At 36.7% G+C, this 27,797-nt stretch overlaps 2 protein-coding genes and 1 long non-coding RNA gene across 3 annotated transcripts; all 3 read right to left on the bottom strand.

The window, feature by feature from the left end:
* Positions 1-782: 782 nt before the first annotated feature.
* Positions 783-2,489, bottom strand: LOC141607196 (uncharacterized). Its single transcript, XM_074426557.1, has 3 exons — positions 2,169-2,489; positions 1,674-2,068; positions 783-1,494 (listed from the first exon to the last, which is right to left on the bottom strand). Exons 1-3 carry the CDS (start codon positions 2,487-2,489, stop codon positions 783-785), a joined length of 1,428 nt encoding a protein of 475 aa, XP_074282658.1.
* Positions 2,490-11,705: 9,216 nt separating this feature from the next.
* Positions 11,706-14,384, bottom strand: LOC141607195 (uncharacterized). The gene has a single exon (XM_074426556.1). It carries the CDS (start codon positions 14,382-14,384, stop codon positions 11,706-11,708), a length of 2,679 nt encoding a protein of 892 aa, XP_074282657.1.
* A 9,348-nt stretch (positions 14,385-23,732) lies between these two features.
* On the bottom strand, positions 23,733-25,699 carry LOC141607917 (uncharacterized). The gene is made up of 4 exons (XR_012526957.1): positions 25,618-25,699; positions 25,198-25,266; positions 24,184-24,540; positions 23,733-23,988 (listed from the first exon to the last, which is right to left on the bottom strand). It is a non-coding gene; the product is annotated as an uncharacterized LOC141607917 (long non-coding RNA).
* Between the last annotated feature and the right edge of the window lie 2,098 nt (positions 25,700-27,797).

Here is a 27,797-nt window from a genome sequence, read left to right as displayed (position 1 = left end):
AATACAAATTGCTCAATCAATGAATTAAATCCTACCCTTTGATGACTACATAGTGAACCTGAATCCCTAGACTCTTTAACATTATTGTTATTCATCTTTATTTACTTGCCATTAGTTGTTAGATATCAAATCAACAAACCCCCACAATTGGTTACCTTAAGACACTCTAAACATCAACAAACTAGATAATCGCCGCCTCCCTGTGGATTCGACCTTGACTTACCGCTAGCTATCTTGTTAGTAATAGTATAGGATTTATTTTGACTAAGGCAAACGACTGAAATAACCTTATCAGTAGTCACACATTGTATTACCCAATTAGTAAACTTCCCAAGGAAGTTAAGATTCCTCAACATCTGCTCCACGAAATCCCATTCAATAGAATCGTATGCTTTTCTCAAATCTAATTTCATCAAGCATCTAGGAGAGACACATTTCCTAGCATAAAGTCTCACCAAGTATTGGCTAATCAGTATATTTTCCATAATGCTTCTTCACTTATAAAAGCAGATTGAGCAGAATTTATGATGTTAGGTAGGATTTTGGACAGCCTAGCACACAATATCTTTGATATAATTTTATAGACAACATTTCAACATGCTATAGGACCTAAAATCTTTCACAGAAATAGGATTCTTATCCTTTGGAATTAAGACCAGGTTAGTACTATTAATCTTTTTCAATAATTGTCCATCATGGAAAAAATCCTTAATTGCCTGGCATACCTCATGCTTCAATATTCCCCAGCTAGCTTTAAAGAAACAACTTCAATACCCATCTTGTCATGGGCTCTTGTCATCAGGAATAGAAAAAATCAATTGCTGAATCTCAGCATCAGAAGGCATTTTACATAAACTATCCCACTGAGTTACACTTATCTTGACTCCTTTATCTAAAATAGGAGGGTAGAAACCACTAATAGGAGCATTTTTATCAAGAAGATTCTCATAAAAGCCTATAAAAGCCTTCACAATTTCATCTGGCTTTTTGCAGACCCTTCCCTCCATATCCTCAATGATCAAAACTTTGTTCTGAATTTGTCTTTGTTTCATAAGTTTATGGAAGATGCCAGAATTTATATCACCATCCTTGGACCAATTACACTCTGCTTTCTGCCTCAGGAAATCTTCCTTTGCTTGCCTTAGCATCAAATAACTTTCTCTTGCCTGATGTTCAACATCCATCAAGAGTGTATTCATGGAGTCCAATTGTAGAGATCTTTGACACTCAAGTAACACTTGATATGCAATATCAGAGTTCCTTTCAACATCAGAGAAGAGGTTTTTGTTAAGCTCATTTAAATTAGGTTTCAACAGCTTTAATTTTTTAACCACCCTATACATCCAGGACCCATAAATTGTAAATTTCCATCTATTCCTCACCACCTCCTGGAAATCATCCACGTTAGTCCACATATTAAAAAACTTGAAAGGTTTTTTCCTGCCAGTACTAGTAACCCCAGATTCAATAGTACAAGGACAATGGTCAAATTGCCTTCAACAACATAATGAGCATAATAATCAAACCACTTGTTCAGCCAATCATCATTAACCAAGACTCTATCAATCCTACTGAAAACTCTAATTTCACTAGGTTGTTTATTGTTTTAGGTAAAAAAAGCTCCAATAGCTTTCATATCTTGTAGTTCACAATTTGCTAACACACTTTGAAACGGTATCATATCACTATCCTTTACTACTTTCCCAACCAGTTCATTACAGTAGAGGATATTATTGAAATCTTCCAAAACCACCCAAGGAGCCACAATGTTCCAATGACTCAAAGCATCCCGTAAGGGCACTCTCTCTTCAGGTTTATTAAATTCATAGACAAAAGTAGCATAAAACTGAATATCCTCCACTAAGTCCTTCATCTTAGTATGTATGTATTGAGCATCCATATCTAGAATATCAATATGTATTTTTTGACTTTTCCAAAGTACCCATATTCTACCTCCATTATGATGAGCATGATTAGTAACATAAGACCATCCATTGCACACATTACTAGCAACAATATTTAGAGAACCAAGTTTTACCCTAGTCTCAAGGAGCCGAAATAACTCCACCTGAGAATGATAGAGAAACCACTTAATATCTCTTTGCATGCCAAGTTTAGTCATGGGAGGAAGAACCCCCCCCCCCCCCCCCTTCTTCCCCTTTGTCAACCATTTCTGCTGAATGAATCATTTCAGCATTCAAATTTAAAACAAAATCTCCTTCCTTACCTCCTGGCAATTTAGACTCATGTCTAGTCATTCTGGTAACAATTCTGGCAAGTGTATAGATAGATCCTTCATTTACAGGCAGAGGAGTGTTTTTTGGTGTAATCAAAACCGAGGTAGAATCTGGTGTCTCAACACTCTTGGTCCTCTTATCACCAATTACACCCACTACCTTTGGTAACACTGGGAACTTCTTTGGGTCTAACCCAACATCCTGGATATCCTTCTTCTTCCACACTTGCCTAGGGGGTATATGTTGAGTCATATTCACAGGAACCTGCCTATCCTCATCCCCCTCCTACAATTCAAGGTTCTATGACCTATCCCATTAACATTTATGACAAGTGATTAGAAGCCAATCATACTCTATAAACACAGTAATCTCTTAGCCAAGCTCATCCTCAAACCTTATCTTGTCAGGGAAATGTTGATCAAGGGCCACTTCCACTATCACCCTTGCATACCCCAACAAAGTTATCTCAACAGTTAAGTCATCAATCTTGAAAATTTTACCAAGTAAAAAAGCCAATTTCTCCAAACATTTCCCACCCCAAAACTTAAGATCAAGTCCATCCAATTTCACCCAAATGGGTACAGTGACACTTTTGTGATCTTAGAATTAGGTTCCCAAGGTCTAATTATGATAGGCTTTCCATCAAACATGAACATTCCTTTGCTAAAACTAGCTTCTGATGCTCGAATTTCGCAAACCGAACTACAAATAAACCATTGGGGAGAAACGCCACCTTCGAGATTTCATAATCCTTCCATAAACGTCTCAAATAACCATCCATAACCTCCCATGGCGGATTTGCACCCATGACATAACCATAGACCGCAAGGTTCCAATATTCTATCTCGTCCTTAACATCATCTTGAGTGAGTTTCAAGGTAATACCTTTCTCTTGAGGTTCCTGGTCATCAACTTCTGCAATAGGAGCCAACTTACCTTCAGATGAAATCTCTTTGTCCTTTCTCCTCTTCAATACCTCTTGCCAAGTCTTGGCGTCAAAGTCTTTAATATTCTCTTCTTCTTCAGTAGCATACCCAGCAACTTTTAGCATATTCGCCACTTCTTGTCGTACTTTCGCAATTTCCGTGGCCCGAGTTTCCTTCGACACATTAGGATTATTTTTGCTTAATTTGAAAGTAAAAGTTTGATTATCATCAGATTGAGTATTAGTATTAGATATAGTATTATTAATTATTTGAAGTATTGTTTGTAGACTTAGAAGGATGAATGGAATCATTAGGCTTCGCCATTGCAGAAAAGCTTAGTAAACCCTAGAAAAAGTTGGGGAAAATAATCGTCTTTTCCTGAACTCTCTCTTATCTCTCTAAGTTTTAATAATCCACCGAGGTGTTATTCGTCTATTTTTTTGAGATTTGGTATCAAATTTGGAAGAATTTAGGAATTTAGGTATAAGATTTTAAAGAAAGTTATCTTAGGTAAAAGATTTAAAAAATGAATTATTCAAGGGATAAGTTATCAAATTAGCCTAATAATAATTAATGTTTAGTTTTCTATATATTAGGGAGCTACTATCTATGTGATGCCGGATATATGAATTGTGAGGGAATTTTGGCACCATTACATGCCAAAGATATCATTTAAGGGTATGGAAGAGCGGTGCTCAACCGACATGTGTTTAGGAATATTTTAACATGAAGCACGCTCAAGTAAGAAATGTCATAGAAATATGTTTTGGATTACTTAAAATGAGGTGAGGTATTCTAAGAATACTTTGAGTAGAATAATATTTGGATGTGTGTTAATGCATAATTTTATCCGTACACATATGGGCGTAGATCCCTTGAAGTATTTTGTTACAGATTGTTAAATTTAACAATGGGCCTGAGCCATACCCAAACGGAGGGGACAAAATTCACAATACAAGCCCAAAAGAATTCCACTTTAAAATTAATTGGCAATAGAGGGAGTAACTCTTGCCTTATAAAGTGATAATTCTTCTCCACTTTTGTCAATGTGGGACAACCCTCACATGTGAAACTTTGGGTTTCTTCACAGATGGTGATGAAGACGATGATAGTAATGGCATTGGTATTAAGGAGACTAGTATTGCACGGACTCAATTTAGAAAGGAACTAGCTACTCAAATGTACAATCATTGGCTGCAAACCAGAGTCAGAAAGTGAAATAATTTCTTGTGCTGTGAACTCTTTTGTATTGTCCAAGTACTTGCATTATGATACTCTTTGAATGAATGTATAATTTCTATGAAAATACTTGATTTCTATGTTACATTTTATTTTTATTATAATATGTTCAATATTTGTAATTATATACATCTTGTACGACTTACACCCACGACAAGTCCAACTCCAAATAGGCTGTCAATCCTACTAGAAATTTCATAAGATAGCCAACTCTCGAGGATCGTGCACGAAGTGCAATGCAATATCTTCTTGATCTTGGTGGCTAGAAGGTGGCTAATGGTCAATTTAAAAAGGGTGCATATGCTAAGCTTGAAGTTTTTATGGAGCAAAAAATTTTTGGCTATGGAAAAAAAGCGAAGCCCTATAGGATGGCTTGCTATGCAAAGTCGTCTTCTGACAAAGGATAGGCTAGCTGTATTTGGTGTTCATACTGATGGCCCGTGTGAAATTTGTCAATCTCAGGTGGAGGATCTGGATCATTTGTTATATAAGTGTGAGTTCAGCAAACGATGTTGGATACTTTTGTGGGGATGGCTGGGTATTCATTATTAACGATATATCATCAAGATCTCCCATATTTTCCATATCTTCCTCAAGCAAGCAAATCGAGTCATAAACTGCAACAAATAACTCGAGTATATAATTGTAATATATTTTTCCATAATTTGTAAATATAGCCTTCTTGTATATGACTCCATCTATTAGGTCATTAGTAGTATAAATAGGATTAAACTCATTGTAAATTTTATCATTGCAATACAAACATCTTATATGGTATCTAGGAGCTTACATCGATCCGCAAAAACCCACCTCCAACCACGCCGTTCCATCTTCAAACGCCACACCAAAATTCAATTCAAACCTACTGCTACCATGACCACCACAATCGACACCACCATCTCCAACCCTCACGAAACCACCACTCCACTCACCTCTCTATATCTCAACCATTGTGTGAAACTAACTCCCATGAACTACACCTCATGGCACTTTCAATTAACACATATCCTCTTTGGATACAGTCTACTCGCGCGGGTTCCTAGACGTTTCCCACCCATCTCCATCACCAACCATTGTAGGTGATGATAAAGTCGAAAAACCCAACCCGTCTTACTTCAACTGGCTTAAACAAGACGGCCTCATACTCGGTGCCCTTATGAGAACCTTGTCCTCGGTTGTTCAAGCCTTAATTGTCCGGACAAAAACCTCGAAAGAGGCCTGGGATATACTCACGCAAACCTACGCAAACCCTTCGCGTGAGCACATATTACAACTTAAAAACCATCTTGAATCGATTGTCAAAACCACTGATCAATCAATAACCTATTATATGAACTCCATTAAAGCCATCATCGATCAACTCGCTTTAATGGGTAAAGTACTTGACCCGGAAGACATTGTATTCAAGGTTTTAAAACGCCTTGATTACAAACTCTACAAACCCGTCTTGTATACCGTTCGTGCTCGAGACAACCCAATTACAAAGCACTCCATGAAAAATTGCTACAACATGAATTACTTCTAAAACAACAACAACCCGATACCGAAATTTTCAACCCCTCTGCCAACCCTGCATATCGCCAAAACCGTGACTATGGCAACCAAAAAACCACCACCAACTACTATCAAAACAACCGTGCTCCCACCCCTAACACCACGCACTCCTACCACACAAACCAGCAGCAACCCGTCACCAACCCTAACCCACGGCCATTTAAGGGTCGTTGTTAGTGGTGTAGGCAAACGGGACATGTGATTTCAGATTGTCCCTTCTTCCGCAAATTGTTTCCAAATATTGTTTTCCCTGCCCCCACCAACTCGACAACCACCACCGCAGGCTCACACCGTCTCTACTGGACCCATACCCAACTCCAATTACCTTCTTGACAGTGGGGCATCTCATCACGTAACCCATGACCTCGACACCCTTGCCCTTCACACCCCTTACTTCGGTCAAGATGACCTCATTATTGGCGATGGCCCCGCTCTCGACATTGCCAATATAGGTAATTTCACTCTCAATTCTCTGAAAACAAATAACGTTTTACATGTTCCGAAAATCTCGCGCAATATTTTATCAATTTCGAAATTATGTAAAGATAATATTGCATATGTTATATTCTCATCTGATTCTTTTATTATTAAGGACATGTTGACGGGAGCACCAATCCACCAGGGCCGAGCTAGACACGGCATCTATGAGTTGAGCATGCACCAACCGTCTGCAAGTTTTATGAAGAAAAGCTCAACTCCTCTATCGTGGCATCATCGATTAGGACACCCAACCTTCGATGTAATGCGAATTATCAATAAAAATTTACCAATTAATATCTTTAATTTCTCGTCTTGTGAATCATGTCATATTAGTAAAAGCACAAAACAACCATTCGGAACATCCACCTTCAAAACCAACGCACCACTCGAACTCATTTTTTCGGATTTATGGACAAGTCCAGTTTATTCTCGTGAACATTACAAATATTACGTAATTTTTGTTGACCATTTTAGCAAATATATTTGGTTATTTCCACTAAAACGCAAATCGGAAACACAACAAGTTTTTGTACGATTTAAAGCACTTGTAGAATTTTTTTTTCAAAAACCAATAAGACAATTCTTTTCCGACAACCACGTTTTGGCTCTACGCATTTAGCACGGCCACATATCTTATTAATCGATTACCCACACCTACATTGCAAGGACAAACTCCATACTACAAATTACATAACAAATTACCTGTATATACAAAATTACACAACTTTGCATGCCTCTGTTATCCATGGCTAAGACTGTATACAAAACATAAACTTGAGTATCGTTCCGTTCCTTGCATCTTTGTTGGATATTCTTCCACTCAAAGTGTGTTTCACTGTCTCGATCCCAAAACCAATAGACTATACACCTCGCGTCATGTTAAATTTGTCGAAGATGACTTTCCATACTCTCGACTACGCACCACAACCACGTAACCAAGTGACAATACGGACCCCGACGAGTGGTGTCCTCCTATGCTCACCATTCTGCCCGCTGCTACCTCATCCTCACCAAACCACGCCTCAACCACCACCTCGACCTCTTCATCTATTCCTCGCTCTCACCACACAATCACCAATGTCTATACTCGACGGCAAACCTCTTCGACCAACCTCACAACCACTCCTTCCACACCCTCTTCCAACGACGTTAGCCCATCCACTACATCTTCATCTTCTTCTTCTGCCACTCACGAAAACAACCCACCCCCACCCTCTACACAACATAAAGTTATAACCCGCCTGACCAATAACATACGCAAACCAAATCCACGCTATGCCAACCTCGCTCTTACTTCCGCTTCATCACACTCGCTGCCCACAATTGTAAAACATGCTCTTGTTTCCACTCAATGGCGTGCAACTATGCAAGAAGAATTTCATGCCCTTGAACGGAATCAAACATGGACATTAGTCCCCAAACAACCATCACAAAATGTAATTGGATGTAAATGGGTCTATCGAATTAAATATAATCCCGATGGCTCACTCAAACAACATAAAGCGCGCCTAGTTGCGAAAGGTTTCCATCAACGACCAGGTCTTGACTATACCGACATTTAGCCCGGTCGTCAAACCCACCATAGTTCGACTAATTCTTTCCTTAGCAGTCACCCAATCATGGCCATTACGACAGCTCGATGTCAATAATGCCTTCTTACAAGGCACTCTGACAAACGATGTCTACATGGCACAACCAGAAGGCTTTGTCGATGAATCAAATCCCACCTATATATGTATGCAAATTAAACAAAGCGATTTATGGCCTCAAACAAGCTCCTCGAGCTTGGTACACCGAGCTTGAATCGTATCTAATTACCTATGGTTTTAAACAATCCATCTCAGACTCATCCCTATTTATTTTTAAGACTAATAATATTCGTATATACATGCTTGTCTATGTTGACGATATAATGGTTACAGGACCAAACCATCATCATTTACAATCTTTTATCGACCAATTAGTAAAACGATTCTCCATTAAAGATCTTGGACCGCTCTCATATTTTCTAGGCGTTGAAGTCACACCAAATTCAATCGGTCTTCGTCTAAACCAATCCAAATATATTCATGACCTACTCCTAAAATACAATATGTCAAATGCAAAACCAAATTATACATCTATGGCAGCCGATTGCCACCTTGTCCGTGAAGACAATAAACCCCTTCACGACCATTCGAACTATCGAGCTATTGTCGGTAGTCTTCAGTATTTGTCACTTACTCGACCAGACATTGCCTTTACTACAAATCGACTTGCACAATTTCTCCACCATCCTACCGCAACTCACTGGTCTGCTTTAAAACGACTACTTCGCTATCTCCAGGGCACACAAACCTTTGACATTCAACTCTATCGCACATCTCCTTTGTGTTTACATGTCTTCAGTGATGCTGATTTTGCGGGTGATAAGGATCATTACCTCTCTACAACCGGCTACATTACTTATCTTGGCCGCAATCCCATCTCCTGGTCTTCCAAAAAACAACGAGGTCTTGCTTTATCCATGACTGACGCTGAATTCCGAGATGTCGCAGCTGTCACTACTGATGTTCTATGGCTTCGAAATCTTCTCACTGAGCTGCACATTTACGTCACAAAGCCGCCCGCAATCTAATGTGATAATATCTCTGCTACTCTCTATGCAAAAAATCCCGTCTTCCATTCTCGCATGAAGCATATGGCTCTCTCATTTCACTTTGTTCGAGAACAACTCCAGCTTGGCCACATTCGCATACAACACGTCGTAAGTAAGGATCAACTAGCCGCTGCTCTCACTAAGCCACTGCCCAAGCCTCGTTTTCATGATCTACGTGACAATATTGGACTCCTCCCACCTACGTCCATCTTGCGGGGGCGTATTATGGATATATCATCAAGATCTCCCATATTTTCTATAGCTTCCTCAAGCAAGCAAATCGAATCACAAATTGCAACAAATAACTCGAGTATATAATTGTAATATATTTTTCCATAATTTGTAAATATAGCCTTCTTGTATATGACTCCATCTATTAGGTCATTAGTAGTATAAATAGGATTAAACTCATTGTAAATTTTATCATTGCAATACAAACATCTTATATTCATTTCCCACTTTTGGGTCTGTGTGACTGGTATAGAAGCTGGAGATGCAGGTCTATTACTCAAAAACAAGTAATAGTAGCTCCTATTGTGGGACTGATTTATCACATTTTGACTGCTCGCAATCTTTGTAGAGTTGAGGCAAGACTACAAATTCCAGGGATGGTTATGTTGCAGCTAAAGAATGAATTGCATGCCAGATTCAGAGGGAAGGCACGGATTGCATTTATACAAAAATCAGCATGGGCGTGTAGTGTCTTATCTATTTAGCTGGTTTTTATCATGATATGTTGTAGTCGGTTGGAAAATGGAGGTGCAAATGATGTAATATCTGAATCATTATCATTTTATATTATATATTGTGAAACTGAGAATGATCAAGTGATCCAGACGCCAATGATGATGTTGAAGGCCGCCATTGATGAACACAATGAGATTTTTGTATGAAGACAGCGAAAGTAAATATAAGAGTGATTTGATTAAGTTAAATGATTTGTACATGAGGGTGTGTTTATATACAGAATGTGTAACAGAATTCTGTTATAACAGAATTGACCATATTACAGATTTGACCAACTCTAAGTAGTCAACTAACTAATCTTTACCGACTATTCTTCATATCCCCTCCTCAAGGTGGGCGTGTGACATGAAAGAACATGCCCATCTTGGAAAACAAAAATTCATGCTGTTGCTGCTGCCCTAAGGGTTTGGTAAGAATATCAGCAATTTGAGAGCCCGTGTGTATATGGAAAGTAACAATCAGTCCTTCTTGTATCTTCTCCCTGACGTAATGACAATCGATATTAAGGTGCTTTGTCCTTTTATGGAAGACGGGATTGGCTGCAATGTGTTCTGCAGCTTTATTATCACAATACATGGTGATTGGGGTGGGCACTTTGATGTTGAAATCCTGTAATAATCTCTGAAGCAATAAAATCTCCCCTGAAGTATAGGACATTGCCCTATATTCAGACTCAGCTGAAGACTTGGATACAGTCTTTTGCTTTTTGGTTTTTCAGGAAACCAATGCATTTCCCAGAAAAATACACTATCCTGTTGCAGACCTGCAACTGATGCTACAAGTGCCCCAATCTGCATCTGTGAATGCCCTGAGAATGAAATGATTATCTGCAGATAAAAAATGGCAGCATCTACAGTATGCTTCAAATATCTCACCACATGTAGAGCTGCTTGCCAATGAGGTTGCCTTGGACAAGCAATAAACTGACTAAGATGCTGAACTGCAAAGGAAAGATCAGGTCTGGTGAGGTTTAAATATAATAACCTCCCAACCAACCTGCGATATACCTCTGGATCAGGAAAAATATCTCCTTCATCAGTGGAGAGCTATAGTCCTTTAGACAGTGGGAATGCACTGGACTTGCACTCATACATTCCAGTGTCATGAAGAATATCATTAACATATTTCTTTTGATTCAAATAGAGACCTTTTTTCTGTACTGCTGACTTCAAGACCCAAGAAGTACTTGATAAGCCCCAAATCTTTAATAGTAAAAGCTGCATCCAGGGCTTTCTTGAGTTGAGTAATTTCAGCAGAGTCACTTCCTGAGATTAGTAAATCATCAACATATACAAGCATACTTGTGAATTTTCCATTGTTGTCTTTATGAAACAAAGAGTAATCATTATTTGATTGATTTAAACCTTGTGCTAAAAGGAGCTTAGTTAACTCAAGGTTCCATTGCCTAGAGGCTTGCTTCAAGCCATAAAGAGACCTCCTGAGTTTGCATACTTGCCCAGGTAGTAATGGCTTGTAACCTTCTGGTGGCACCATATATAATTCTTCATCAAGAAATCCATGAATAAAAGCATTATTTATGTCAAGTTGATGAATAGGCCACCTATTAGCAGCTGCAACAGTAAGAAACACTCTCACAGTGGTGAACTTTGCTACAGGACTAAATGTGTGTTTATAGTCTTTTCCTTAGACTTGATTATATCCTTTAGCCACCAATATAGCTTTGTACCTATCAACAGAACCATCTGGTTTGTACTTGATTTTATACACCCATTTGGAGCCTATGGGTTTATAACCATGAGGTAAAACAACAATTTTCCAAGTCCCATTCTGCTCTAAGGCATGCAGTTCCTGTTCCATAGCTCTCACCCATTCCATATCTGCTTTGGCTTGGAGATAAGAGGCTGGTTCAGGAATAAGTGGTGTCTAGGAAGCAGATAATAACACCTTGTGTGCTGTGAAAGAAGAAGATTCAGTAGAGAAATTTTCTGGATTGGGTCCAGTCTTGCGTGGCAAGATGGGACAGACACAATCTTGTAACCTAGCTGGAACATTGACATTTCTTGCTGAAGTTCTAGATGCATGAGATACCACCTCATTGATATGATTAGTAGAGGTGGTAGAAATATTATCATTAAGTATGGGAGAAGTTGTAGAAGTATTTGAAGGTATAGTAGTATGAATATGAGTAGAATTGTTTGTAGGAATATCAGGAGTAATATCACATGTAGTGTTTGGAGTATGTGTAGTATTATTAGTAGGTGAAAGAATAGTATTTGTGACAATGGGATTACTATCTTCCTCTGCACAATGTAAGTCCATAACGTGCAAAGGTTCTCTTGGAAAAGATGTGGCAGCTGGTGTGCCAGCTTTATAGGGTAGAGTAGATTCATGAAAAAAGACATCTCTACTTATTATAATCTTATGACTTTCCAAGTCATAGAGTTTATAGGCTTTTTGTAGGAAAGGATAACTTATCATAATGCATTTCCTAGCTTTAGGGTCAAATTTGTCCCGTGAATGACCAGGAGATAAAGCAAAACACAAGCAACCTATTATCCTTAATTCATCATAGGTCACTGGCTTGTTAAACAATAACTCAGAAGGAACTTGCCAAGACAAGACTGAACTAGACAGTTTATTGATAATATGGGTAGCTGCCAGCAAACACTCACCCCAAAACTTCTTAGGAAGGTTAGCAAACAAAATCAAAGCTCTTGCTGTCTCTATCAAATGTTTATGCTTCCTTTCAACTCGACCATTTTGTTGAGGACACCCTGGTGCACTTTTCTGATGCAAGATACCTTTATCTAAAAACAATCTACCACAAGTCTGCTGCACTATTTCAGTCCCATTATCACTTCTAACTATTTTGACATCTTTATGAAATTGTGTCTTAATCTGAGCTAAGTAATCCTTAATGGTCTGAAAAACTTTGTATTTATCCTTTAAAAGGAATGTCCAAGTGACCCTAGTATGATCATCCATAATGGTCAGAAAATAGGTAGCCCCAGTCAAAGAAGGCCGTTTATAAGGTCCCCAAAGATCAATGTGAACCAAGTCAAAAGAAGAGTAAGCAAGAGAATCACTTCTTTTATAAGGCAATTTGTGCATTTTTGCCAAAGCACAAGTCTCACATACAAATTTATCCATTCCCTCACTTTTGACAAAATCTAGATGCCTCATTTTAGACAATGAGGAGTGCCCTAATCTGGCATGTAACAATGCTAAATCAGAAGTACAAACTTTATTCTGAGAAGTAGAACTAATACTAACTTGTGAACTACTATGCTCCCAAGTTTTGTCATCTTTATGAGACTCCAATTTGTATAGGCCTCCTTCCTTTATGCCTACTCCCACAGTGACCTTATGTGGATGGTCCTGTACCACACACCCATCAATGTTAAAGTTGACAGAATATCCATTGGCAGCCAACAACTTCCCAACAGATAACAGATTATGCTTAAAATCTGCTACATAGAAAACATCATAAAGAACCAGATGCTGATTAATGACCACATCTCCTGTAAGAGTCACAAACTTACAGGTTCCATCAGGGAGACCAACTTTAATAGGCTTAGGTAACAGCTTTTTGTTAACAAATAAGTGTATAGCAGAACTCATATGATCAGTCACACCAGAGTCATTAATCCAAGAACTAGTGGGTGACTTAAAAATAGTAGTATAAGCGTTGGTCACAAGAGAATTACCTGCAAAATTGATAGCAGAATAATCTGACTGAACATGACCACCTTGCTGTTTAAAATGCATCATCTGCTGATAAATTGCTGCAAACAATTTAGGATCTATATCCACTTTAGAAGAATCTGCAGTACCAGTTATTGTGAAGCCAGAATGATCATCATCACCCATGAGAAGATTGTCCTCCTTACTGACATTATGTGCAGAACCTCCAGTTTGATTAGCAAACCTAGCATTGTATTTCTCCCTCTGCTCTAGATGAAGAATGAAACAAGTATCCCTAGTATGACCACTTTTATTACAGTAATCACACCAACGCTTCCCTTTCTTAGGCTGTCCTACACCGTCTTTCCCAGTACCAGTACCAGTACCAGCACCAGCACCATCTCGAGTCCAAACATTCCAGTGCTTGGCATCACCTGGTTTATTCCAGTTGCCTTGTCCTTTACCCCGGTTAACCGCCATAACACTAGATTCTGCCTGGTTATGAACAAGCTTAGAAAAAGATTTCTCACTTTCAATTTGTTGAACAAGAGAGTAAGCCTTGTTAATAGTAGGCAAGGGCTCCATAGACAGGATATTTGTCCGGAGATTATCATAAGAATCATCTAATCCCATTAAGAAAGTAATGACTTTCTCTCGAGAAGCCATTTCCAGCACCTTTTTGAGTAAATTACAAGTACACTTTGACATAACTCCATAAGTGAAATCAGGATAAGGCTCAAGATCTTCACTATCGTCCCAATGACGCTTCAATTTGTTGTAATATTCCACAATTGATTCGTCTGTGGTCTGAGAAATGTTCTTAATCTCCTTCTTCAATTGGTACAACAATGGTGCATTACTCTGACCGTACATCTCATGAAGATCTGTCAACAAACGTCTGGCAGACTTAGTCGTCATGAACACCGCTTTGATTTCTGGCGAAATAGCATGTAGAAGCCATCACCGTACCATATTATCAGAGCGTTTCCATTGCTGATACTTTGAAGAAGTAATAGAAGGCATAGTTGTGGATCCATCAAGAAATCCCTGCTGATTCTTAGCTCCAACTCCCAAGAGAACTTCCCGACTCCAATTGAGAAAGTTCTTGCCAGTAAAAGGAGTAGTATTAAGTGACATCGAAGGAAAATCAGAATTCGAGAGAAACAGCGGATCATCATAAGGATTGCTATAATCATCACCCGTCACGGAAGTCACTGATTCAGGCATGATGAAAAAACTGATTGATATGATCGAAGACGGAGAATCGCAGAAAAAATGAGATCGCAAACCCTAATTTTTAGGAATTTGGGGAAAAACTCAAAAGAAATTGAATTCGAGCTGTAAGAAGATCAAATGAAGCGCGAATGAAAGAATTGAAGCACAAAAAAGATGAATATGTGAAGAATTTTTGTGATTTTTATGTAAAAAAAATTGCGAAGCGGAAGAAATTAAGAACAAATTTGATGAAATGATGAATTGTTAATGGCGTTAAGAGACAGATCACAACAACCTATTCTCTGATACCATGTGAAACTGAGAATGATCAAGTGATCCAGACGCCATTGATGATGTTGAAGGTCGCCATTGATGAACACAATGAGATATTTGTATGAAGACAGAGAAAGTAAATATAAGAGTGATTTGATTAAGTTAAGTGATTTGTACATGAGGGTGTGTTTATATACAGAATGTGTAATAGAATTCTGTTATAACAGAATTGACCATATAACAGATTTGACCAACTCTAAGTAGTCAACTAACTAATCTTAACAGACTATTCTTCATATATATTCACAGTTCACCAAAAAATAAGTTCACAAGCCACTGGTTTCAGATGAAATGATGAGGGAAAATTTGTTACATGTGAACAATTAGTTAAGGATGCTTGGGTTAAGGTTAGCATGTCGTCTTTACTCTAAATTTCTCCTTCTTTATAGTCATTTTTACTTTAATTTATCTAATAGCAGCGGCGGAACCAGGAATCCTTTGTATCTAGAGCTAATTTTGTATCTTTCGAGATATAAAATATGATTATTTTAGGAATAATCCATCCTATAGGTGGCCTGCATAAATTACTCCATCCTATCACTTATTCCAATTAAATCCGTCCTATACAACGCACCTTCCCATAACAGTATAAAGTAACCGGCTACCTGCTCATAAGGTTACATTTTAAAAAAAAAACTAAAACTAATAAAAAAAATATTAAATTCTAAAATTAACAAAAAAAAACTCTCTCTCTCACTTCCCTGTCCTACTTCTTTCGGCTCACTTCCTCTTTATCCTACCCAACAAACCCAATTCCTCATTTCCGATCACCACCCAATTCCTCATTTCCGATCAATCATTATCTCTCCCACTCCCATCCTAACACCACCTTACGCCGCCGCCACCGCCGTAGAAACAACTGTCGAATTTATAATCTCCGTTGAGTATTACTTTTCCAGGGAAAATGGATCGAAGATGTAGTTGTTTCGGCGGTTTCTAATGAAGCTTGGCATTAACGACATTATTGTTAGTTGATTTTGGGAGTTACTTTGTTTTGATGAAGTTTGATATGATTGCTTTGGCGCTGAAAATTAATTCAATAAAATATGCTATGATTGCTTATGATTTCAGATGAGGAAATAAGCACACAACAACATCCCCACTGCCACTGCTATTTGACGACAAAAACTACTATAATTGGACGGCGACGCACAGGTAAGGCACGGCTAAGAAGGAGATACATAGAAAAGTTAGTATTTGAACGATGGTATTTTTGCTTTGTGGGTAGAAAATGGTCTTTGATTGTTAATTAAATGTATACTTGATCTTTAAAATTAAATGTTATCCGCTGAAAATTAGACAGAGGATGACCATACTGGTGGTGAGCGGTAATGGTGTTGAAGGTGGTGCATAAGGGTTATGGGAGGCTGAGGTGGTGAGCGATGGTGAAGAAGGTTTTTACGGTGGATTGTGTGTGACAGCAGTAAGGGTGCTTATTATGATGTAGGGGTGGTGACTGGTGAGTATGGCGGTGTGCATAGTGGTGGAGGTGGGTGTTTTTTACGAAAAAAAAAGGATGAAAGGGACAAAGTTGAGAGTTAAATAAAAGGGAAAAAAAGTTTACCTGATACAACAGGTCAAAAAATTAAGTGAGTTTGGTACATGAAGGAAGTGTGGTAGGAGGGATTAAATTAAAATTACTTATAGGATGGAGTAATTTCTACAGGTCACCTATAGGATGGATTATTCCTATGAAATAATCCTATTAAATACGCAAAAGGCTTTAGAACTTAGAAGTCAATAAGTATATCTGCATTTACCCGATGTTATTATAGAGTGTATTCCTTGTCACTTTCGTATTATTTTATTCAAACATGATAATTTACGTGTTTTAATTTGATATTTATCGACTTTTTAATACTTGATTACTAGTTTATTATCTTTTTTATAATATTTATAATAATTATTTTAGTGATTAACCACTTATATTGAGTTCGTTTGTCAATTTTAGTGAACTTCATTTTCAATGATGTACTAAAATATATGATATGAGACTTTAAGAAAGTATATAGTATAAACCTTAAGAAAATAGACAAAAAGGCTGAGGCATAAATACTCTTTTGGTGAACCAAGAAAGTAAAAATAAGTAACCACTCAAAAATACATCACATGAGACGATAAGAAAATACTACTTCCTCCTATTCACTATGATGTTCCACATTGTTTTTGAAGAGTTTATAAGAGGAATAAGATTTGTGGTGGAAAATGGAGGAAATGGAAAGTAAGATAGAATATATGGGGTCACAAATCCTAAGAACCATAAATTATAGACTAATAAGGAAAGTGAAAGATCTTTGTAAATTTGTCATTTTAGTAAATGTGTAAGATGTTAGAAAATAAAAGGGAGTAATTAAAAAAAACCGAAAACTAGAAGAAAATAAGGCATAAGCTTAGGAAAAGGCACTACTATCATTGAAAAATGACCAAATTGGTGTTTGAACCTCAGGCTTTCCTTTGGAAATTGAAGATCAAACCATCATGACAAAGTATTGTTGTTACTTTACTACTGTATTAATTATCTATATTTATTTTTCTGGAAAACTACTACGGCTATAGCCCTAGTAGATTGAGACTGGATCCGCCCATGTATAATAGTATAATAAATTGATTAGTGAGCTGATATTTTTATTATTTTATTTGAGACAGTCATAAAAGTGCAGTTGGGCTAAGACATAAGCCCTTTCTATTATATGATGAGTTGGGCTAAGACATAAGCCCATGTTTAATCCATCATATCCCTTTCCCTTAGCATAACAAACTTACTTAATTTTTTTTACCTCTTATATAAGGTCACACGCATTTTCCTCCCTCTTCTTTTAACTCCCAAATCTGACCCACTTCACGGCAAACACCACACCCACATCTAACTCCCTCACCCTCAAATTCTTACATCACTAATCCCCTATTATAATACACCACCTACTACAATCACCTACTGTATTCGTCGTAAGTATACTCGCCGATCACCATCTCCATATCTCTCTTTATGCGTCGCACTCCTTCTCTTAAGCTCCTCACGCCGTCTAATCTCCTCCATAGCGCGATGCCTTCAACACCCTTAGATCTATAGATTGTGGTTTTTGGGTTTCAAAGGTGGTTGGCATGGTGGTTGGTGCCGCCGGTGGACGACGGTGGTCACTGCTTTGTGGTGAACGAAGAAGATAAGGGGTGGAGTTGGTGAAGTTTAATGGTGGTCTGGTAGATTTATGATGAATTGGCGCGTGCAGCTGCGCTGGTGGTCGAAAGAAGTTAGCGCTGAAGAGTGACTGCGTGAGGAGTAGTGGTTGGAGTGAGGATCGCCGACGGTCGACGGAGGAGTAATGAATAGTGGGGAAGAGATGAATTGGCATTTTTTTGGAATTAGGGTAAGAATTAAAGTGTCTTAACCCTTAAAATCATAAGAGTGACTTGTTATTCAGGTTGCCCGTCGCCTTAGAGTGTTATTGGAAGGTATGTTGTAATAAATGGATTAAATTGGAATTATTGATAGGATGGAGTAATTTAAGCAGGTCACAAAAAAAATTATTGATAGGATGGAGTAATTGATAGAATTATTCTCATCAAATAACAAAAAAAAAAAAAAAAAAATCAAAATCAACCCTATTTCATCCCTTTGCTAGTAAGAGAATAATCCTATACATGGAAACAATAACAAATTTATATTACATTTATATTTTACCTCTTTTACAAGAAATAATCATTATTCCTAATTTATTATGCAACCATTTCCATGATTATTGCCCTTCATCAGTTACACTCTAAATTACACAAGTCCGCTTCTTATGCAATCTTTACCATAAGTTTCGTTCATCACTTGACTTGAATTCTCTTTTACAATACTATTCCAAAATGAAAATCTCCAATTAAAACATCTCCCTTTAATTAAAAGCATAAGTCTTACTCCAAATTTTCGCGCTCAATTATTTAAGAAAAAGTTGGGCTTCTATTAATTGCCATTATTTTGTAAATACATCTGATTTCTATGTTCTTATTATTATATTATATTATGTATTAGTCTACCTATGAAACATGATTGCAATATAACAAATCGCTACTCCGTAATTAATAGCATTTTGTATAGGTCATTTTGTAATAATATATTTAATCTAATTTTATATATATGAAGATTCATATATTCTCCGCTAAATGCTTTACGTCATTTTAACTGACGCTGTTTATGAAAGATATTCACAGAGAGTTATTTTAGCTTCTAATACTTTAAACTTACGAATATATATATATATATATATATATATATATATATATATATATATATATATATATATATATATATATATTCTTATACATTAACTTAGTATCTCTTATCCATAGTGTATAAATATTTAAATTCATTTTAAATTTTATCATCTTATTTGCTAAGCTTTCTAACATCCCGATCTAAAAAAACGTGCATATACACGGGAGTTACACTAGTCATTACAATTAAATGTTCACAAATTCTCATTATAGACGGGAGATATCCGTCTATAGTTATATACGGGCCAAATATCCACTCATTTTAAATATAAGACAAGCAACAAGTTGGATGGTGGGCCAAAAAATATCATCACTTTAAGCATATTTTACCCGTCTTTCACTTATACAGATATATCCGTCTATAATGAGACTAACTCTTAAATGTTTACTTCTTTAATTTCTACGAAGTATATTTTAGTCATTTATTTATCTTTATTTATAATTTCGCATATGAAAAAACAAACAAAGATAGATAATTGGTTAGAATGTGGAAATATCAAGATCCATATATTGTCGTATCGTACTTACGACTTACCAAATCAGTGCCAGTTTCTGGCAAAATACCGCACGCCGCAGAAGCGTAATTGTAACCTCTGAACGATTCAGATTTGAATAGATGGGTATTTGGCATTAGATCCGGGAGCCAAATATTATTTGGTCCAAAAAGGCTTGCGTAAGGTGGTGGATAAGGCAGTCCTAAGTATTCCGCTGCATAGGTAAAAGATAAATTCATTAAATCAAATCACCTAGTTTCATATAAAATTCACCATGCATTTCACACATAAAAAAGGCTTCTAATGCTCGAAAGTTCTACCATGTATATATACAGAGTAGTTATATAAATTACCGGGACGGATGAAGTGTATTTTTATTGGAAAAATGCCGTTATCTCAGCTTTATTTTAGGATAATGATAGAGGCAACCACCTCACACTCGAAATCACCCTCTAGCATAGTTATATGTACTCCATAGAATTTATCATTTTAATGGGTCTTACATTGTCTATCGATAGTCTGTACCTCCTAGTGACGTCTTCACACCATTTTCTATGAAGACATGGAACTAAGCTTGAGCAGTTAACAATAATGGCCTAATTGAGCATCATTGTTACCGCGAAAAAAACGAATATAAGAGAAAACAATTAGAGATGTAAATAAAAAGTGAATGAATTAATTGAATTGAATGTACATAGTTCTATAAACACTGACTACTCCTTTACAGGCTGTTTGACATTGATTATGTAAAAATAATTTTTTCTTTTTAAAATGAGTTTATTCACAAGTTACTTTCCGGAACAATTTCGGTTGTTTGGCCAAACTTTTGTAAAAACGTTTTTTTTAATAAATACTTATGTTTGGCCTAACTATTTTCTTAGGCTTTTTAGGCATAGAATGAAATGTAGAAGGAGAAGTAACAATTTCCTACTTCTACTTTTAGGAGTTAGTTATCAACTTTTAACTTTTTAAAAACACTTTTAATCCTCCTTTATTTATAGTGTTTGGTATAGTTTCTGCTTTTTCAATTGCAAAAGCACTTTTAAAATTAGGCCAAATACCTTAGTTTACTACTGTAATTGTGTTAACTTTCACATTTACTAATAAGGTTAATAATCCATACTCCCTCCTTTCAACTCCATTTCGCATGTTTGCTTTTTGCACGGATATTAAGGAACGGATTAAAAAAACTATAAAAAGTACATAAGAAAAGAGAATTGTGGGGTTAAAAATGTTAAAAAAATATAAAGGTAGAGTTTTGTGGTGGATTAGTGTGGGGTATGGATGACATTTTTTGTAAATATGGAGTATGAATAAGGATAGAATAGTCATTTTCTTGGCCTAAAAAGGAAATATGTAAAGTGGAGTTGAATGGACGAAAAAGGAATACATGTAAAGTGGAGTTGAATGGACAAAAAAGAATACATGTGGAGTTGAATGGAGGGAGTATCAATTTATTCATACAACAGGTCTACACAAGACTGATTTCAAAGTTACACATACCCAAAAAGTCGGCCGGAGTTTTGCCGTTGGTAAATCTTCCAGGAACGTGACCGGGAAAATTAAGACCATAAGGAGCGTAATCGGCCCGAGCTAAGGTGGGCAACAAGTTGTTGTTGCCATTGTCTACCAATGAATCTCCGAAGACATACAAGGCTGGCACATGAGGATTTGGTTTTACTAAAAGGAAATGCGAAATGATGAAAATAAGGTGCAACTTCAATCGTGATTGCAACATCGAAAGCTAATTTTGGGAGTTGTAATGCGTTAAAATAAGTCAAATTACGGTAATTTTTTTTTTCTTTTTAGTAATATAACAAGGGACTTCGTTGCACCTTCTAACCAAGGAGGATATATAACTAAGAAGCCATGATCTAGCACGTTGACATTTTGAAATGGCCAACACGTCAAAATTACCAATGATGGTTAAGGTGAGGTTGAAGGAATAATGTGCTTCTTGTCTGATGATAATTTTTTTAATTGTTAGAATACATTTAGTTGATGATGTCAAGTTTTATTGTCATTTAATTGTTTTGTTTCTTAGTTAAATTGTTTAGCAAATTGAAATATTCAATGATTGTTCAAAGAACCTCAAAGATGATCAAGATGAAAGACAAGTCAAGGAAGCTCACTGTCTATAATGAATGTTGTAAACGAGGTAGTTAAACATATTCCCTTTAAGCATAAATGATTGCAAAACCATGCAACAATTCCTGTGACTGTTGCACCACGGTTTCTGGTGTTAATGTATGAAGAATTTTCGGAAAATTCATAAGTATTCAAAACCTTTCAAAACCTTTATTGTGTTCAAAAGGAATATCATTTTTCAAATCTGAAGAACAAAAAGAACAAAAAGAATATGCTTGCAAGTTAAATTAAAGATGTCAATCTTATTAATATAATGCGAGTGGATTTTCATGCTAAAAATGGGTCTTTTACTTTTTTCCATTTTTGGTGAAAATGTGAGTTCCCATAATTTATGGGAAACACTCCTTGCCTTTGAAAAATGCAGCCACCTTAAGCCTCACAAATCTTATTGTTCTTCTATATTTTTATATGAGAATACACCTTACAAATCTATGGACATTAGAGTGAAGAAGTATTAAGATCCTTCTCTTACACACTTCTTTTCTCTATAAATAGCCATCTCATTTATCATTTATTGCAAGACTTTTAAAGAGCATTCATTGTAAAACACTTTGCAAATCTTTTCAGCACTTAAGCTTTGTTCTTCATTCATTTGCAAAACCGTTTTTCTGTTTTCAAAAGTCTTCGATTGCTTTTTCAAAGCTATAAAATCTCCAAGTATCAGTTCACTTCACTGTTGCATAAAGAATATGTTCAATGATTCTCGTGTTTAGGTCTTAATTGTAATCTCCATGTTCTTAAGTGAACCACTGAGATTCTGACTCTGTAAACCGTTGAGATAGAACTTTAAGTCTTGAAGCGGAGTATCTTTGAGCAAGGGAAAGTCATGAAGCGGAGTAGCTTCAAAAGATTGCAACCAGAGTAGGTTGGCGAGTTGTTTTCATTGTAATGGTTTAGTTAAGTTTGAGTAAATTTCTAAACAAGCAATAAAATAACGGTTGGATGTAGACTCCGGAGTAGGAGCTGAACCAAATTTTTTTATATCGTCTTGTTTGTTTATTTACTTTTACGTTCTCTTATCATTAAACTTTTATTCATCAATCTCGCTGCTAGTGCTGTGCAACAGTCACTCATACTGTTGCATAAACCTGCTATACCGTTTGTAAACTTACAATCCGTTAAGTTTCTCAAACAAGTGCTCAATAACTCATACTTGTGTTAGCCTCTAACCAAGTAAAGGAGAATTTTTTTTAAAAGGTACACCTAATTTACCCCCTCCCCCTTTTAGGTGTTTATCGTTCTTAACTCTTCAATTGGTATCAGAGCCTCGTGCTCTTGGTTAAAATCCACTACAAGAAAAAACGCTTTGGGCGACAAAAAGATTCGTCGCACAAAGGGCCTATTTTGTCGCATAAGTATTTGTGCAACGAAAATAATTTCGTCGTGGCTTCGTCGCACAAAGCTCGACGCCCTTTCTATTTTGTGCAACAAATTGAATTTTCGTTGCCTGTGTTGTTGCTTGTGCAACGACCTTAATTTTGTTGCCCTAATTTGACTTTTGGGCGTCGAGTTATTTCGTTGCACATACTGCATTTTTAGTGCAACAACACAATTGTCGTCGTCCAAAATACAATTTTAGGCGTCAATATATTCGTCGCCCTAAGTTGACTTTCGCTGCCCATATTGAACTTTAATTTTAGTGCAACAATATACATATCGTTGTCCAAAATAGACTTTTAGGCATTAACCAGTTTTTTTTTTCCGCACCAAATTGGAAAGCTAATATGCAATTTCAGGCCATGCCAATAGCATTTAACGGTTCTTTAAACTCTAGCCATTCATTTTGATAAAATAGATCATTTTTATACATTGTAGCATTAGTAGCCATACATAATTCTTATCCATTTCAATGGCCAAAATGAGATATAATGTACCATAAGTGAAGCTTAAGGTAATAAGTACACAACTTTTACATACATGAACTAGAGACTTCAACAAAAGATGATTTACGTCACAAAAAAAAAAATCTTCCATTCCATTGTCTCAATATTGCAGCTTCACCACCACTAAGTCCAGAAGTTAACACGCGAACTATTCAAAAAGGATTTTTGTGTCACCATCGCCGCCGCCTCCTCCTGTAACACATATAATATATTTGTTGAGCAAAGCTTAATAACATATAATTTCTAGATAAAACAAGTGCAGTAACCTACCTTAATTAGGATGATCCATGTTAACACACTGATATTTTTCGACTGACCCTCATAGACTATATCTAATAATTGTATTCAGTTACTTACAAAAGGAGTAAGTGGTGGTAAGAAAAATACCTTTTAGTCTTCTCAAACTTGACCTCACATAAGGGATCCTGCTCGGTTGCGTGGGTATCAAGGGAGTCGGATATTTCTTCAAGATCTTGAGTTGGAATGGTAGACAACCTGGATTGCACGACCTACAAGGGATTCTTTGGGTTGCTTGGGTACCTTGGAATTAACGGGAAATGATGTAGAACCAACTGAGGTACACGCGTTCTCCTATGAACATTATCATTATCTGAACATTCAGCACCACCTTGCACAATTTTTTCCTTCCATCTAGGGGCTAAGCATATCGGACACTTATCCTCATTTGCAAACTCTTTCCAAAAAAGGACACAATGGTTGGCACACGCATCAATCGTCATAGTCCTGAATAGAAGAAGAATCAAGCACACTCTATAAATTTAGGTAAACAAATGACTGAGACGGAAGAAGGATAGCAATCAGTGAGTAACGACATTACATAGTTTCATCCTTTAAAATTAAAGGGAGTGTTCTACAAAGACTATTTGCATTGTCACAAATGCGTGCAAGAGCAGGGGAAGAAGAATAGAAGAGGATAAATATAACACAACATTTCCAAGCAAGCAATTCTAACAAGATGGTGTACAAAAAACTTAGATGGTCTAGCATTTACACACTAATACAACATTAGATAAAACACAAGAATTAGGCCTAATAACCAGTAGATCATTTCAGCACATAACTAAAGTATGCATAAAGTGTGTAAGACATGACCACAAAGCAAACTGTAACGAATCAATCTCTTCTACTTGAAAAAAAGAAGAAAATCTCTCACAAATCTCATTTGCCAAAGATATCATTAGACTAATATTTTTACTAACACAGTATTTTCCGTTTCACGCTGACACAACAATAACATCATAAATCCGATTAAAGATTGAACATTTATATTAAAAATGCATAGTTTAGCAAATTCTGATAATAATTAATTTTCATAACAAACAACAAAAGATTAAACATTTATAATAAAAATCAATAATAAAAATATTGAATTTAGAATACCTATATGAGAAGATTAGAAGCAACTGCAACTCCTAAGATGTTGAAATCAGTGTCGTCTTCATCGCAGGACTGATAACAAAGATTTTTAGTTGTATTGCGAAGTATAAAAATTATCAATAAGAACTTATATAGAACTCAACTTCCATCAACTACTGACTTTATAAACTAAGAAACACATCACAATCAACAAAAAGTTCAACCAGTAAATCCTTATGTTTGACGCAAGGATCGAGCTAACTAATAAACAAAGGCAGAGTGATTATTTGAGACAATCGCAACCGCTACAAACGAAAAGACTACAAATAAATGGTTAATCATACAAAAAGGGGTTTTTAGCACAAAGAAATCTAATGATTTATTCAAAATCAATCAAATTGAGAAATTAGGGTTAATAATTTTAGGGAAAATTAAAACAAATACCTTGAAAACTATTGTTGGGTAGTGAACGAGCCTAGGTAAGATGCAGGTGATTTTTTGTGCGACCGTGGGAAGCAGATGTAGGCAAATAGAGAGAAAGACAATGGTGGTTTTTAGAATTTTGGGGAAATTTTATTAGGAGGAAAATGTTAGAATAAGTGGCAGAGACTTAAGGCTGGTCTTTTACTTTTGGGGAAAATTTCGACTTTTGGGGAAATTTTAGGAGGGAGATTTTTGCGCCTTTTTTTTTCGAGCAAGGGCGACAAAATAAGTACTTCGTAGCCCTTGTCATAGCCAAGGGCAACAAATTTTTAACTTCGTTGCCCAAATTGTAAAATATAGGCGACAAAGAACACTGTTTGTTGCACAATAATATATTTGGGCGACAAATATCTGTTTTGTTGCACAAAGTTCATATTTCGGCGACAAAAATGTGGTTGACGCCCATAATAACATTATTGTGCGACGAGTAAGTATTTTGTTGCCCATACTAAACTCTTTTGTTGCCCAAAACGATTTTTCTTGTAGTGATCAAAGAGTTGATCCTATAGTTATGAACGATTCAAAACACACTAAGTATCCCATCTTTAAGGGAGAAAACTATGCCTGGTGGAAGCATTGCATGGAGCACTATGTCAAGAGTGCGGACTATGAATGTTGGATTATCATTCAAAAGGGTCCACTTGCTATTTCAGTGACTAATGCTGATGACACTAGCACCCCTAAAAAGCGAGAACAAATATGTTGAGGCCGATTATAGGAAAGTCGAGAAAAACTCTAAGGCCATGTCCATCTTTCAATATGGCATATTGGTGAACAAAAGATTAATCGGATATCCGGATGTTACTCGGCCAAGGAAAATTGGGACACCTAAGCCTTGCTTATGAGGGAACGTCACAAGTCAAAAACTACCGTGTTTATCTACTCATGCAACAATATGAGATGTTCAACATGGGAAGAGATGAGTCAATTAATAGTTTGTCGTCACGTTTCTCTAGTATTGTTAATGACCTCAAGAGTCTTGGTAGAAACTTTGAATCCGGGTATTTAGTCCCTAAAATCCTTCGTAGCCTAACTGAAAAGTGGCAACCGAAGGTTATGGCTGTTGAGAAAGCTAAAGACCATTCTTTGTTGTCCCTTAATGAACTTATGGGATCACTCATGGCTCATGAGCTAACTCTCATGAAGCGCTCTGGTGAAAGCTCTAAAGGGAAAGGACTCGCTCTTAATGCTCTCTCAAGTGATGAGGAGGATGAGGATGACGAGTTTGCAATGTTCACTAGGAACATTGTTTGCATGATTAATGGTCGTAACTCTCAAAGGTCATATAACAATTCTAGCAAATGACTCCCAAAAGGAAGTCTAGTTCCACCGTTGGTTGCTTCAAATGTGGTGACAAGGATCACCAAATTAAAGAATGCCCAAGGTGGAACGATATTAAATCTAAAGAGAAGCATGAGTTTGCTAAAAGGGAATACAAGAACAAAGTAATGTCAGCCATTTGGGAAATGTCTTATTCCGAGGAAGACGATGTCCTTGAGGAAGAATTGTACGCCAAAACATGCATCTTTTCTCAATCAATCAATGATGTTCCAAAGTCAACAAAGAAAGAAAATGTCAAATGCCTTATGGCTTACTCCGTGGACTCAGATTCAGATTCAGACAATGAGGTAAATAAGCTCAGAAAAAGGTTCGATCTTTCTCTAAAGACAAAGTTTGTCTCCTCCTAGACCAATTCATTGACAAGTGTCGTGTTCAAAACAATAAATTAGAGGCTAAGAAAACTGAAATTGAAGACATAGCCGAAGAAAATGTTGGCTTGAAAGAATGTCTAAATGAGGTTGATCAAGCTAGTTCATCATTGAGTCTTGAAAAGGAGATTAAAAAGCTCCAAAAACAGAATATATTTCTTGCTAAAAGGGTTGATGAAACGCATGCAACAAAGCACTGCTCGGTTGCATCTATGTCTAACAAAGGAGATTAGTCTTTCGTCAAAATTGCTGAAATGTTGAACGACGAGTCAAGTCATGTTAAAAGTGCTTTAGATCGAGTGCAAAAATCAAACGACGACCTTCTTGTTCAAATTGAAATTCTGAAAAAGGCTGAACAAACCCATGCAACAGATGCAACTGTTGCATTTGAGTCTAAAAGAAAAATTGAGATTCTCGCAAAACAAGTGTCTT

The sequence above is a fragment of the Silene latifolia genome, chromosome 10 (assembly GCF_048544455.1).
Source record: "Silene latifolia isolate original U9 population chromosome 10, ASM4854445v1, whole genome shotgun sequence".
Lineage (NCBI taxonomy): Eukaryota > Viridiplantae > Streptophyta > Magnoliopsida > Caryophyllales > Caryophyllaceae > Silene > Silene latifolia.
This window is presented reverse-complemented; position numbering and strand designations above follow the sequence as displayed.

What these genes read in the sequence shown, in the direction of transcription:
- LOC141607196 (XM_074426557.1), bottom strand. Translation starts at nt 2,489, where the DNA reads ATGACTCAACATATACCCCCTAGGCAAGTGTGGAAGAAGAAGGATATC. An exon ending in TGATTCATTCAGCAGAAATG is followed by an intron (nt 2,069 to 2,168) that starts GTTGACAAAGGG and finishes TATCATTCTCAG; the next exon opens with GTGGAGTTATTTCGGCTCCT. An exon ending in AAGGATAGTGATATGATACC is followed by an intron (nt 1,495 to 1,673) that starts GTTTCAAAGTGT and finishes ATGTTGTTGAAG; the next exon opens with GCAATTTGACCATTGTCCTT.
- LOC141607195 (XM_074426556.1), bottom strand. Translation starts at nt 14,384, where the DNA reads ATGACGACTAAGTCTGCCAGACGTTTGTTGACAGATCTTCATGAGATG.